The following is a 15,261-nucleotide window of genomic DNA, read 5'->3' as shown; positions in this document are numbered from 1 at the left end:
GTTAATTATTTCTATCGGTGTGTTGTCTCACCACTGTATTAATACGAAAATGTGTGCAAAATCGAGGGTGCGCAACAAGATCCAGCAACTCGTAACAGCGTCCCTGGCAACGGACATAGTCGCCAGATCAATACTTGTCGCCGCTCGAATTTCCTCTTCTTTTTTTTTTTTTAAGGGTGAGGGGGAAAATGCCGTACGCACACCCCAGAATGGGGTAGTGTGGGGCTCAGGTCGCAGACGTTCGGCGTACCCATACCCACTAAAAACCTAACCTCACTAGGGATGGTCAATAGACCGCCCCTCTACTTCCACGCTCCTAGCCCGTGGTATGAGAGAGAATGAGGCCCCACTGTCCGCATTTCTCTCCTTCACTCTTCTCACGGAACTCTTCCCCACATGTTCTTGGCTCTTTTGAATTTCCTCTTCTACAAGTCTTCTGCAAACAGAGGGTAACTTTGTCCCCTCAATTCGTGCTCTCCCTCCTCATCTAGGGACACTGAACGTGGAACGAACGAGGAGTTCATGCAATAAATGAGGTTGCAACAGGCGAGGTTATACTGTAATTATTAATATTTCCATCGATATTTTACCGATCGTATATGACACCACATTTTAAAAGAGGACGTTTTGAAGAATATCATATGATGAAGCTTGTTGCCAAAACAACCGCTAGTAGCAAACACTAGTAGCAAACGCGTTAATTATTTCTCTCTCCGTCGTCATGTTTTCTATAATCGTATCAATTGGTCACAGATTAAATCTGTGATTAAATCATCTGATTAAATCTGGATGAATTCAAAAACTGTAAGCAATTCTCCCTCTAAATTCTCCTCCCTCGGCCTGGGTTCGGCCTGAAAGAGTATGCTTCTGTTTCAACTGAAGAAAAGAGTGGTATTTGCTGAGAACACGTGGGTGGTGCCCACCGCGACACACATTTTGTGCAAAAGACTTATGTTGCGCAAAAAAAATTGCCCTTTCTATGGGCGATGCTTTATTTCTAGAGAAACTGTTTGTCCCTGAGCCTCGTGGCTGGAAGAATTATGGCAGTGGAACTAACAAAAGTGAGAACACCTCTCCTCACCGGAACAATGTTTCTCTTTCCTTGCGTCGCACAGTGTGTCGTCCAATGGAAAAAAGTCCGAAAATCAAAGTGTAAGATCTGCAAATTTATGTATCCTAAAATGTTCGTAACAAAACGTAGTTTCTAAAACTGCCTTAAATTTTAACTGAATAAATCAATTTGTTATTAAAATTGAGGCTGAAACTTCACTGTCAAATTCCGCGCATTTTTTAAAACATGCGTCCCTCGCAAGCTATTTGGTTTTTTAATTTGATTTTTACAGGGTGTGTTTAGCATTATTAGACCTTCAATCTCCCAAAAAGTTTTTTTAAATTATCGCAGTTTGTCCTAATTTTTTATGTTTAACATTTATCAACTTTGATTAGAGTTTTAAAAAAAGTACATCAAAGTACACCCGTGAATTTTTTACAGTAATTGGTGGCACATTAAACTTTAATTTCGCATTGGTTTAAATCTGCTCACATTTGCTCAAGCGGAGAAAATATAAATATAATTAAATTCCAAGAAATAATTCAAGAAGCTAGAGAATTATATTTAAAACATTATAATTGGTATGTGATGCCGGTAACTACGCATAAATTACTTTTCCATGCAGTTGAAATTATTAAAAATACAATTGTTCCTATTGGCAAATTATCCGAAGAAGCTCTAGAGGCTCAACATAAAAATATAAAATATTTTCGGGAACATAATACCCGCAAGACATCAAGAGAAAATTCAAATAAAGACCTATTAAATCGTCTTCTACTGGAGTTGGATCCAATTATTGCCCATTATAAAAAAAAAACATACGAAAAAAGAAAAAAAGGATTTTGCAGATATAAGAGACTATTTATTATTAAATGAAACATCCTACTTATCAGATTCCAACTCAAACACTTGTTCTGATGATAGTGAAGCTGAAGTAGTATAGTACGTACACATATTATTTAATAACATATTATCTATGTTAATTTATTAATTAATTAATTTATTCATTTTATTTATTTCTAGGTAAAATAAAGGAATTCTCTTAAGGATTCCTAAGTTTTAATTCCTCCTTGTGAAGATTTGAATAAGTAATGTATACAGTATTGTACTTTTTTTTTAAATTTTCGTTCAAATTGTAAACTACGTTTTATGCAGTAAAAAAAACATAAGAATTTATTAAAACATAAGAGTTATCGCAATTAAAAAAGAAATTTTTTTATAATAATTAAAAAAAAAATTTTTTTATATACCAATCGATTCGCCTTTGCATTTTATTTCAAAAAGTATTAAGATACTTTACTCGAAAATTTCATAATTTAAGAGTTATGACTTTTTTCCCGAATTCCCATATCCTCGACACACTGTGCGTCGCTGAAAACGTACCTGTTGCGGATGGATAGAGGGGTCTGTTTGTAACGCGAGGGTGGCGATTATTATACGATTATTGTAACTGCGATTCAATACAAAGAAATGGAAAGACCGGTAAAGACGGTATGACTGATTCGGGAGAGGTTGCATTGTTCGGAAATAAAGAGGCTTGTCAACCCTCAGCGGTATAGCCTAGCGTGCACAAACAACCGAAGGGATGTTTGGGGCCGTTAAACCGACCGCGTGCTAAGGTCGACAAAGGGTCGACCCGATGCCGCTAGACCCCCGCAGGACTAGGTGCCTGAGTTTATGATGGTCAAAGCGTGCACGGGAAGACAATGGTCTATCCCGGGGCCGCCAGGTTACAGGCAAAACCGGCAGGGTTGGCTCCGCAATCAAAAACACATGGGCACCCTTTTGAATCCGTCATGCCGTCGTGGGGTGCGCGTGGGGTGTCGCGATTTCGGGAAAGAATGCGGTCAAGAGTGGGGCCGCTTAACGAGGCCATGCGCGCAGATTCGTTCCTGGAGTCAGTCGTGAGTACGCTCTTGGAGAAAGCGAAAGCACCGACCCAGTTTCACATCAAGTGCGATACATTTTGGTGCCGAAACCCGGGATCATTACGCCGGTATACAGTTGAAGATTAAGGGGTTGGTAGATTTGTAGCAAAGGCATTGTGGTGGTATAAGTCGTTAAAGCGGGATCATGCCGCCGAAGAAAAGAAGAGTCGTCACCACCGCGCGAGCCGAGGATGGCGTTCCAAGAGCGAAGAGATCCTGTGTTGTGAATCGGGACGCAGAGGCAGTCGAAGATTCCCAACTGGTCGTCCCTGCATTAGCTGATGGTCAACCCCCGGACCAAGTGCGAGGAGGCACGCCACCGCGACGTCCGACGGCGGTTGCAGAAGGGAGCGGTCAGGATAACCACGGCAACAGCGTGTCACGAACATCGGCAGCGGCGCAGCCCAACGCAGAGAGCATCACGCGAGAAGAGGACCTTGGAGCATCCTTGCCAACATGTGAGCCAAACTTGCTAAATAGCCCGTCTATCTTCGCGAGCTCTCGATGCGATGCGAATGCGACCGACCGATTAACGGATGCGATCATGAATACATTACGCGCGGTGAGGGAAGCGTCGTTTGGTGAAGGAAATTCGCGCTTGCTGCATCGACTGACTTCTGCGAAAAGGCTACCCAAATTTTCCGGCGATCCGATTGAGTGGTCGAATTTTAAAGAAGCGTATCTGCTGTCGGCGGAACTTGGCGGGTACTCGGGTCGAGAAAATGTGGCGCGACTATTTGAGGCACTCGAAGGTGAAGCGCGCGCGAGCGTAAGTGCGCTGTTAGCGACGGCGAGTGATGCGAACGTAATTATACAGACGCTGGAATTGCAATTCGGAAACAAACATACGATAGCAGAAAAGATCGGGAGGGATATAAACAACTTGCCCGACCTAGAGAATGGAAAAGGTAACATGGGTCAATTTGCGGCGAAATTGCGCAGTTATGTTATTGCATTAAAGTCTCTTGACCTCGTTGGTTACTTGCATAGTCCGGATTTAGTAAAAACCGTGGCGAACAAGTTGCCATCCGCGTTGAGATACGCATTCAATAGGTACGCTGCGGAAGCTGGCACAGAAAAAACCACGTTAGAAAAACTTGCCGATTACGTCTACAAGGAAGCCGAATTAGCCGCTGCGACAAGTATTTTTGACACAGACACGCCGTCGACATCCTTCTCACGCAAACCGCAAATTCAGAAAAGACAATCTCGCTCAAGACCAGCGGCCACCTATATTACAACGTTTGACTCGCGGTCGTCCGACAAGGGACACACAAATAACAGTGGCCAGACAGGCCGTATTAACAAATGTGCTATTTGCAGTAGGACGAACCATAAAACGTGGGAGTGTCGGGAATTCGCGCGGGAGACCATATCGAGACGTTGGGCGTTAGTAAAAAAGAATAAGCTTTGCTTTAAATGTCTGGGAAAAGGGCACGCCAACAAACAATGTACGGGTATGAACTGCAGTCGATGCAAAAAACCACACCATAACCTTCTCCACAAGCCGCAGAGTCGGGCCGGTAGTTCCTATGGGACACCACGAAGGCCAGCATCAGAACGAGGCCCAGAGGTAGCGACCGTTACCATTGATCCAGGCGCATGACTAAAAAACTCGTATAGATTTTTAAAAATAATTCCAGTCCTCGTTTCCGGTCCGAGGAAGTCCATAAATACCTTCGCCTTGCTTGATGAGGGTTCAACAATAACTCTGATCGAAAGACAATTAGCTCAAGAAATAGGAGCAAAGGGACCGCGACAAAAGTTCGCACTGAAAGGAATCAATGATAGAGAAGCTGTCACTATGGTGTGCGAAAAGGTCAGTTTCCATATAAAAGGAACGCGGGACGTACATACCATTAAACAAGCCTTTTCGGTGTCAAAATTGAGTCTTCCCTCTCAGACGCTTTGTAAAGAAATAGTAGAACATGTCAATTCCACGGAAAACGTGACCCTACAATCATACGATAATGCACAACCGAGAATGCTCCTTGGGCAAGATCAGTGGCAACTAATATCGACTCGCGAATTTCGCGAAGTGTCGCGATATATGCTTGGAATTTCTCGTTCGCTGCTGGGATGGACGATACATGGTTCCGCGCCGACAGGACGAAGGGTAGACGCATTCTCGGGAGTGGAAACGACACAATCAAGCTCCTCGCGAAAAGGACGAGATCAAGATGACGAGGAACGGCTCGATGAACTCGTGAAGCAATATTTTGAATTGGACAATTTTGGAGTGAATGAGTTAAAGAAAACCAGAAGTGAACATGAACACGCCGAAACCATTTTGAAAAATACCACTCGGAGAATAAATGGCTCATGGGAGGTAGGCTTGCTATGGAAAAAAAGACAGGTGCCCAACGCAGATAGCCTCACTACTGCGCGAAAAAGACTTTTCTCTTTAGAAAAGAAGCTGGACCGGGATCCGGAGTACTCGTCCCTTTATTACCAAGAAATGAATCGTTTCATAGAGAAGGGATACGCAAAGAGGGTTTACGAAATCCTAAATAACGAACGCGTCTGGTACCTGCCACACTTCGGAGTGCGGAATGTAAACAAGCCGGGCAAAATTAGGCTCGTGTTCGATGCTGCGGCTAAATCGGAGGGATTAAGTTTAAACGATCAGCTTGAAACGGGACCTGATCTATTGCAATCGTTGCCTGGCGTGTTGATCCGTTTTAGACAGGAATCCGTCGCTGTAAAGGCAGACATAAAGGATATGTTCCTGCGCGTTAAAGTTCGCCAAGAAGACCGCGGAGCGCAAAGGTTTTTGTGGCGAGGGAAAGCAAGAGATGTAGAACCCCACGTGTATGAGATGACCTCTCTGATTTTCGGCGCCAAGTCATCGCCGTGTAGCGCTATGTATATAAAAGATGAGAACGCAAAGAGCTTCGCTAACCAATATCCGGGCGCGGCGAAGAGTATAATAAAAAATAGCTACATGGACGACTTCTTGGCAAGCCGGGCGACGGTGCAAGAGGCTGCTTGTCTTGTTCGCGACGTGGAGAAAATTAACGTGAATGCAAATTTCGAGATGCACGGCTGGGTCTCTAACGAAGAACGCGCGTTGATCGGGACAAGTAATCGGGAGTTATCCAGGAACGGCGAGAATCCGCTTTGTACTCATAAAGGAGAACGGGTATTGGGCCTTTTTTGGGACACGCGATCCGACACGCTAGGTTTCAATATGGGAATCGCTAAAATACCGAAAGATCTGTTAAACGGCAAAAAGATACCGTCAAAACGCGAGTACCTGCGAGTTGTGATGTCCGTGTTTGATCCGCTTGGATTCCTCTCTCGGTTAATGCTTATGTCGAAAATATTAATGCAAGAAATATGGCGCAGCGGCATTGGTTGGGACGACCAAATTCGTGTAGAGGAACAAAAGGGTTGGCTTTCTTGGGTGAAACGTCTACGAGACGCGAGAGAAATACGCTTACCACGGTGTCTATCCCCAAACGGAACGCATTACACGAAGGCGGACTTACACGTGTTTTGTGATGCAAGCTTGAAGGCCTATGCGGCAGCCGCGTACTTGCGTTTCGAAGTCGAGAACGCGCCAGCGCGTGTTGCATTTATTATGGCAAAGACGAGGGTAGCGCCGTTGAAACCAATGTCGATTCCCCGATTGGAATTGCAAGCCGCCTTGCTAGCGTCGCGTTTGGCAAGAACGGTACAAAAAGAGCTTGAAATTGAGATCAGTCGGCGTGTATTTTGGAGCGATTCTATTACAGTAATTCGATGGATAAAATCGGAACCGCGCACGCGTCAAGTTTTCGTGGCAAATCGCTTGGGCGAAATCGGCGAACTTACCGAAAGTTCGGAATGGCGGTGGGTGCCTTCGAAATTAAATCCGGCGGATGACGCGACACGGTGGTCGGACGAACTTCTATGGGCAAATCAACGATGGTTTGCCGGCCCGGACTTCCTGCGCCAGGAAGAAAGCGCGTGGCCTGTGGAGAAACGCCTAAACGAGGAAGAAAAACAGAAGATCGATACGCTGGAAGTACGGAAAGAATTCGCCTTCGTGACGGAAGCGGTGACAAATTTCCTACCGCAGACGGGCAAATATTTAGGATGGCCGGGACTACTCGCGGTGGCCAGACGCGTTCAGAGATACGTCGATCGTTGGCGAGGACAACCGCGTTCGGAGATGACCCACGAGACCGTGAATTTTGCGGAACGATATTGGTTTCGCGAGATACAGGCAACTATTTTTGGGCAGGAGCTAGAAGCGTTACGAAACGAGAGAAAAATACACAAGGGCAGCAGGATTGCAAAGCTACAACCCTTCGTTGACGAGCACGGTATTATGCGAGCCAATGGACGTGTAATCAATGTAGAGGGCTTCGTGTTTAATAATAACCCCATTATACTCGACGGAAAACATCCAGCGACACGGTTGCTCGTGGCGGAATATCATCGCCGTTTTTACCATGCCAACCACGACTCAGTCATCAATGAGCTACGCCAGGAGTTTTATATCGTAGGGCTCAGAAGCACATTTCGGTCGCTGATAAGCAAATGCTCAATATGTAAGAGGCGTCGCGGGAAACCGCGAAATCCGATAATGTCTGCCTTACCAGCGGGTCGTGTGGCATATAGACAAAGACCGTTCAGTCATTGCGGGGTCGATTATTTTGGCCCGATGCTGGTCAAGATTGGTAGACGTCGCGAAAAGCGATGGGGAGTACTTTTCACGTGTCTGACAACTAGAGCAGTGCATCTGGAATTGGCGCATAGTTTAAGCGCTAGCTCGGCCATTATGGCCCTTACACGATTAGCAGCACGCAGAGGCTTTCCTTTGATCATTTACAGTGACAACGGCACAAACTTCAGAGGTGCAAGTAAAGAACTTCGCGACGCGATCGCCACGATGAAAACCGATGAGTTCCGAAATCATGCGTTACAGAAGAAGATACAATGGTTTTTTAATCCGCCAGATGCACCTCACATGGGAGGAGCCTGGGAAAGGCTCATTAAGTCTGTTAAAATCGCTCTTAACGCAATTCTACGCGATCAAGCGCCCAGTGAGGAAGTTCTTAATACCTTGATGCTAGAGATAGAACATTCAATAAACTCTCGGCCGTTAACTCATGTATCCGTCGACCCTCAAGACAAGGAGGCGTTGACCCCAAATCATTTCTTGATAGGAACATCGTCGGGTGAAATTAGGTTGGGCAGGTATGATGCCCAAACCGAATGTCCCAGAAGGCAGTGGAAAATTGCCCAATTCTTCGCTGATGCGTTCTGGCGACGTTGGCTGCGGGAGTATTTGCCCGGTCTGATTCCACGCTCAAAATGGTGCCACTCGGAAGAATCGTTAAAAAATGGCGACATAGTCCTCATTGCAGAGCGCCAAGCACCCCGAAATTCATGGAAAATAGGGAAGATAGTGGAAGTATATCCCGGCTCGGATGAGGTGGTTAGAGTAGCCAAAGTGAGAACTGTGCAGGGCGAATTCGTGAGACCAACGCGAAAATTAATTAAAATAGCGGGTTGCGACGGGAAGCTCGATTCGTGAAACCACGACGAGTTGGTTATCACCTAGTGTATAGAAAATATGTTGCGTTAAAGTGGCATTAAAATAATCCTTAATTAATCTGAGTGAAGGAAGAGACAGTTAATACTAAGCGTTATCAATGTGTATTCTATGTGTTCTCGTTGACAGTGCGTGTGTTAAGTGGATGCGACAAAAAAAAAAAAAATGTATGCGATTATCATTCAAATAATGTAATGTTAACCCTTAGCACTCGAATGATGACTGTATGATACCGCTAAAATTGCTGTAGCATTATCCAAAACATATTTACATTATTAGATTTGTTTGTATTTAATAAATTACTAAACATTTCGGTATTGTGCAAGTAAGTGCACCATTTTCGTATGTATAACATGAGAAAATATATAGAAGGGCAATATTGTAGGTCGAAAGAAATGTTTCATTTTGGAAGTTAAAATAATTTCGAGTGCAAAGGGTTAATAAACCGATGTTAAAAGGAAAGTTAAATTAAATAATTGAAATTGTTTAATTTAAGGGGGAAAGATGTTGCGGATGGATAGAGGGGTCTGTTTGTAACGCGAGGGTGGCGATTATTATACGATTATTGTAACTGCGATTCAATACAAAGAAATGGAAAGACCGGTAAAGACGGTATGACTGATTCGGGAGAGGTTGCATTGTTCGGAAATAAAGAGGCTTGTCAACCCTCAGCGGTATAGCCTAGCGTGCACAAACAACCGAAGGGATGTTTGGGGCCGTTAAACCGACCGCGTGCTAAGGTCGACAAAGGGTCGACCCGATGCCGCTAGACCCCCGCAGGACTAGGTGCCTGAGTTTATGATGGTCAAAGCGTGCACGGGAAGACAATGGTCTATCCCGGGGCCGCCAGGTTACAGGCAAAACCGGCAGGGTTGGCTCCGCAATCAAAAACACATGGGCACCCTTTTGAATCCGTCATGCCGTCGTGGGGTGCGCGTGGGGTGTCGCGATTTCGGGAAAGAATGCGGTCAAGAGTGGGGCCGCTTAACGAGGCCATGCGCGCAGATTCGTTCCTGGAGTCAGTCGTGAGTACGCTCTTGGAGAAAGCGAAAGCACCGACCCAGTTTCACATCAAGTGCGATACAGTACCAATGCAATTATTGGCCACGCCTGACACCGATTCCTACGGAAACATTAAACTCTTATTCGTTATGTTCCGTCGAAATTCCTTGATCGGGAGATTAAATATCTTCACATTCAAATTCGCGGAATTTAAAAGCTTTGCATCAGCCGAATGAGAGCATCGTATTTAACAATTATCTTTTGAAGAATTATTCATCCCAGGCTAAACGAACAATAATTAACAAGACTGTTAATTAAAAATGGATGGATCAAACGCAAAACAGTATAGAAGCATTTAGAAAATCTAGAAACGCTTAAATGATTTAAAAGGGAAATAAATTTGATCTCTTTTTTGGTGTGTCTTTGGTTTATTTCGCATTAGAATTCTATCGCCCGAGCTACTCGATGACTTTTCTCTCTACTTCAACGTGCAATCTCGATAATTGATCCCGGATACTCGAAAATTGATCCCTTAGAGTCTTGAAACTCAATGCTGGAAGCGGATACCATATTTTAATTTTGCATCGAATTGAAATGTATAAATTCTATGGACGCATACAAACCCGCAGTCTACTTATACTATTTTTAATGACTCAACTATCTCTTTAACGATCGTATATAAATCTCCATGAGCTGCGAAAAGCATCGACTTCATCAAAGCTGCTGCAATGGAAAAATCGTGTCCCGCCATTGTACAACAGGATATTTTCGTACCAACCCACACGAATCTATCCGTGTTTGTATATTTCAAAAAAGTGTTGAGCATGTCGAAAAATTATTAGTTTTGCAGATATTTTAATTTACATAATGATAAACGATCCCAACAAGCTTCGCAATTGTTGATCCAACTAATTTTCCGAGAACAGGACATCAACGAATGAATTTCTTAGATTAATGGCCGTCCAGAAGGCGATTTCATACCCTTCATCCTACACGGAAGCCAAACAAGTGGCTCGGTTGTCGAAGCAGGAGATAAGCTCGTTGATGAATAATATCGCAGCTAAATGGGCACTGGAGAGAAACAATTTGTCAAACATGCGAAACCCTGGTCTGAGATATTTGATCTCGGACGGATGAATCTCTGGAGCAATTGGACGCCATTCGACAGTCGGCGATTGTGTTCCGGTAAATTGGAACATTCTGTTGGAACTACGCTCGGGGATTCCATGAATTCCAGCGAGAGAGAGAGAGAGAGAGAGAGAGAGAGAGAGAGAGAGAGAGAGAGAGAGCGAGAGAGAGTGGGATGGCGGGAGGGTGTAAGAGAAAGTGGAAGAAACCGATATGTACACCAAATCGAACGTATCGACATGACGCGCCGGGAATCCTTGGTAGATTCTCCCGTGTAATCTTGGCACCATTGGAGCAGTCTATCTGGCGGCTTGTACCTTCTGAACGGCTTAAAGTGCTTGTATCGATAGCGAAAATTCCATTTAATCGGAGCGACATTGATCGACGAAATCAAACGAGCGAATTACAACTCGCAGGCTCGCCAGCCCTGTCTCTTGAACCTTCTCGTTTCTCTCAAATTTTCTAATTAAACAAGATAATTTATCATTCGTTTCCTTCCTTTTATTTGAGCCATGCTACGGGCAAAACATGGGGCAAAGTATTGATATAGTCTCCGCACAGTCATAATTCAGTTTCGAACCTTACTCCTCCGTTATTGTGAAAGAGGACATTTTTGAGAATTTATTCGAGAAAAATCGATGAATCGATTTAAGGTTTGTTCTATTAGAAACGGACTACCTTGTGGTGACTGGTTAGAAAGATTCTCGTGGTTCTACGGAAATAAATATGGCTGATAAATTAATCGACTTAATTCTGGTCTTATTGCAAAGAGTACGCTTCGTCGTATATTTAAAAAAATTGTGGCAATTTTATGAAATCAAATATGCCCGAAAAACTAATTTCCGTATTACGTAGGTACATCTTTCCTCCCCTTTATTGTGAGCTCTTAAAAAATTGATTTTAACGGTACACAAATTTTAACAAAATCGTCGCAATCGTACAAAAACATATAAAGTCTAAAAATTTATTTCCGTTCTACATCCGCCGCCGGTTTGCCTATTTCTTTCTAATCGATACCTGCTTCATCAGACGTGGCGTACCTACCAGAGTTGGGCATTATTTAGATAAAAAATTATATAAATAACGATTCGAATAAAAGATACTTTATCTTTATTCGTTATTCGAAGGTTGAAACCGTACTTTCCTTTCTTTTCACTCTACCCGAATACGTTGCTACCTGTATCCCTACTTCGCTTCTCGAAATTATCTTTAATCGTTTCGCAGGGCCTGCTACTACCCTATTCTTCGAAAACCCGCGAGTTCGCGAGATAGAATGGATTCGTGCCTCCAGGCACTGGAAAGCGGCGAGGTTTGGACGAGTTAAATGAGATGTTATAGACCCAGATATGGTAACAAAGGATATCTATATTCTGGCAAGAACTGTATACAAAACAAATACCACCGCGGTGACGAGTAAAACAAAACGCGTCGGGCTCCTGCGTCGAAGGTTCGCGACGCGTAAATAAATCGTTTCAACGCGTGTCGATCGCACGCGGTACGCTCGCTCGACTCTACGTCCGGTTTTCGGAATCAATTTAGAATAATGACCCAGCGTGGATCACGCCCCGCGAAAAGCAGTTCGTGACCCGTCTGACCACCCTTACACTCGGCCGGACAATCGTACGAGTGATCAGGATGGAGACACACACAAAATCGCCTTCACTCTACGCTTCCAATGAGCCTGCCCTTCAGCACGTAACGTGGCCTCTGAGCAGTCTGAGACAAGGCGGCGGCAGAGTGCCCGTGATCGTGCAAAGTCCGATTGCTCCAATCTGACCCGAATTCCGCGATCGAACGACATCGTACCCGTCAAACCATCCAGGCACCTGCCCGCTGTTCGTACAAGTGGCCTGGGTGGAGACGCACACTAAACCTTGGTCACTCCACGGGACGCACGAGTCTACTCTCTGGCATGATACATGGCCTCGGAGTGTTCTCGGGTACCGGTCACGGCAGAGTGCCCACGATCGTGCAAGGCTCGATCGTCTCGATTCAGTAGAGACGCACACTAGACCTCGGTTATTCCACGGGACCAATAGGTTCACCCTTTGGCACGATACGTGGCCTCGGAGTGATCTCTGACAAAGGTCAAGACGGAATACTCGGGATCGTGCGATGCTCTATCGTACGGATTCGGGGGAGACTCGCACTAAACCTCGGTCGCTCTACGGGACCCAGGAGTCTACCCTTTGTCACGATACGTGGCCTTGGAGTAATCTCTGATTAGGTCACGACAGAGTAGCCGCGATCGTACGAAGTAGGAGAGTAGGCTCGATTAAGGTCACGACAGAAAAACCGCGATTGCGTGAAAAGAAATAGTCCCGATCCGGACGAGACTCGCAGAAAACCACGGCAGTTCCTCGGGACCCAGCAGTCCACTCTTTGGCACGATTCGTGGCCTCAGAGTACGCTCTGTCGAGGTTTCGAAGGAACAACCGCGATCATGCGATGATCGACTGTCTCGCTTCGACCCGTGCGGTACACACAGTATCCCTCAAACGATACTTCTACCATAGACGAGGTATAGGAGTAGACCAATCACCCAATGTATTTTTCTGTCTCACGCTCGGGGGGCTCTAGAGCCCCCTTACCATTCCGTGTCAGATCCTACCGTATCAGCCAGAACTAGTATTGTATAAATGATGAATGAAACAAAAGAATGTTGTGTCCTTTTAATTTCGTTACGCCTGTTACGCGAGTGCATCGAAGGAGACGTTTCTACATGGGGAAGCTTATATTCAGGTAAATCATATACATACATATATATTATTTTATATTGCATGCGCTTAGTAAATATCGCATTTACTATTATAGAAAGCTAGTGTTCCGTAATCTTCTTATTTTCTCTCTAATCACTTTGCTATCCTATTTCTCGCATACAATGAAGCGGAATGAACGGAAAACTCACTATAAAAAGTGTGCCTATCCCTTTTGTGGTTTAACAAACCGTACTACAACGAACAATATTTCTTTTCATTCATTTCCAACGAGAGATAGTGATAGGTGCATAACGTGGCTGATTAACTGTGGCGTAGATGATTGGGTGGAAATGTCTGATAAAAAATTACAAAATCAATATGTGTGCAGTCAACATTTTTCTAATAATTCTTTTTACGCGTCGGGTAGACTGCGCAAAGATGCCGTACCGGAAATTTTTCATTCGTCCAATATGAATAATAATAGTTTTAGCACTGAGTCAGACACTATGTCTATACAGGATGACATGTCATCAATACAAAGTTGTAATGGTTTGGAACAGCAGCTAATGGAAACCTAGGTGCAATTAGAGGAAGAGAAGAAAAAATATAAGGCTCTTCGCTTGCAATTGCGGGCAAAGTGTAAGGCAATAAATCGGTTGCAAGATAAGCTTTCTTCAGGCAATATCGATGATACATGTTTGAAGAACGCAATTTCTAAAAGAATTTCCGGGTACTTATTGACATTTGTCATCCTCATATTGCTTAAACTCAAATCGTGGAGAATTTTTTCGAAAAAGGAGCAACAATTATGCCTTACAATGCACTACACTTCTCCCGTTTTGTACCATAAAATGCGTGAAATTTTTGGTTTTCATTTGCCAAGTCCATCCACAATTAGTCGATGGTTCGGGAAAATCGACATTTGGCCAGGAATTTGTCCAAATTTATTTAACGCGATAAAATTTAAATCTTCTTACATGGAAATTGCAGATCGTAATTCCACCCTTGTATTTGATGAAATGGCCATCAAAAAGTGTCTCGATTTCCACCCAAAACGGCAGGTCATTGAAGGTTTCGAAGATTTAGGATTTTTGGGTAGAAATGTAGCTGTGGGTACACAGGTTCTTGTATTTATGATACGCGGGCTGTTCACTAATTGGAAACAACCTTTGGCTTTCTTTGTATCAAAAACTGGTGTTAAAAAACATGATTTATCAATTACTTTAGATGAAATATTAGATGCACTGCATGAGACAGGTTTGAAAGTCAGAGCAGTTGTTTCCGATCAGGGAAGTAGTTATCAAAGCGTACCAGATGAACGTGTTTCTGTTGAGAAGCCATTTTTTATATGAAATGGTCAAAAAATTTATTACATTTTTGATTATTTACATTTATTCAAGAGCATTAGGAATAATTTATTAAATTATGATTTTTCTATTAATGACTGTATAGTTTCGTGGCGCGATGTAGTACTTCTCTGGAATTTGGAGAAAGATAAAAGTACGCGAGCAGCTTACAAATTATCCGATAAACATTTTTTTCCAAATTCTTTAGATAAAATGAAGTGTAAGCTTGCTCTTCAAGTTTTTAGCAAAAGAGTGTCAGCTGCTATGTTTACCGCTTCACTCACTGGTAGCATTAATACAAATACTGTACAACACACAGCTAGTTTCTTTGAAACGCTTAATGATTTGTTTGGTAATTTAAACAGTCGATCTACCAGTGATCCAAATCCCATGAAGCGTGCTATTTCGTGTTTTAATAACATTGATCAACATTTAATTGCGCATGTTACCAACATGAGCAATTGGTTTGTACTTTCTTCTAACGGTCGTAAAACACATCCATGTCTTTTGGGATTACGGCAATCTATAAATGCCACCTTGCAGTTGTGGAACGATTTAAAAG

General features: G+C 43.7%; 1 protein-coding gene across 1 annotated transcript; it reads left to right on the top strand.

Moving 5' to 3' along the window:
- The first annotated feature begins 282 nt into the window (after positions 1-282).
- On the top strand, positions 283-9,204 carry LOC143363968 (uncharacterized). Its single transcript, XM_076804497.1, has 7 exons — positions 283-326; positions 2,742-3,047; positions 3,118-4,577; positions 4,623-8,446; positions 8,596-8,652; positions 8,733-8,770; positions 9,114-9,204. The coding sequence occupies exons 1-7, from the start codon at positions 283-285 to the stop codon at positions 9,202-9,204; spliced, it is 5,820 nt and encodes a 1,939-aa protein (XP_076660612.1).
- The last annotated feature ends 6,057 nt before the right edge of the window (positions 9,205-15,261 follow it).

This window comes from Halictus rubicundus, unplaced genomic scaffold (genome assembly GCF_050948215.1).
Source record: "Halictus rubicundus isolate RS-2024b unplaced genomic scaffold, iyHalRubi1_principal scaffold0198, whole genome shotgun sequence".
Taxonomy (NCBI): domain Eukaryota; kingdom Metazoa; phylum Arthropoda; class Insecta; order Hymenoptera; family Halictidae; genus Halictus; species Halictus rubicundus.
Note: the sequence above shows the minus strand (reverse complement) of the source record. Positions and strands in the feature narration are given on the sequence as shown.

Excerpts from the sequence above, each read along its gene's own strand:
- LOC143363968 (XM_076804497.1), top strand. The coding sequence starts at position 283 with ATGGTCAATAGACCGCCCCTCTACTTCCACGCTCCTAGCCCGTG. Across the intron at positions 3,048-3,117 it reads AACCCGGGATCATTACGCCG|CGGGATCATGCCGCCGAAGA; the intron begins GTATACAGTTGA and ends AAGTCGTTAAAG. Across the intron at positions 8,771-9,113 it reads ATGATACCGCTAAAATTGCT|AAATGGAAAGACCGGTAAAG; the intron begins GTAGCATTATCC and ends TTCAATACAAAG.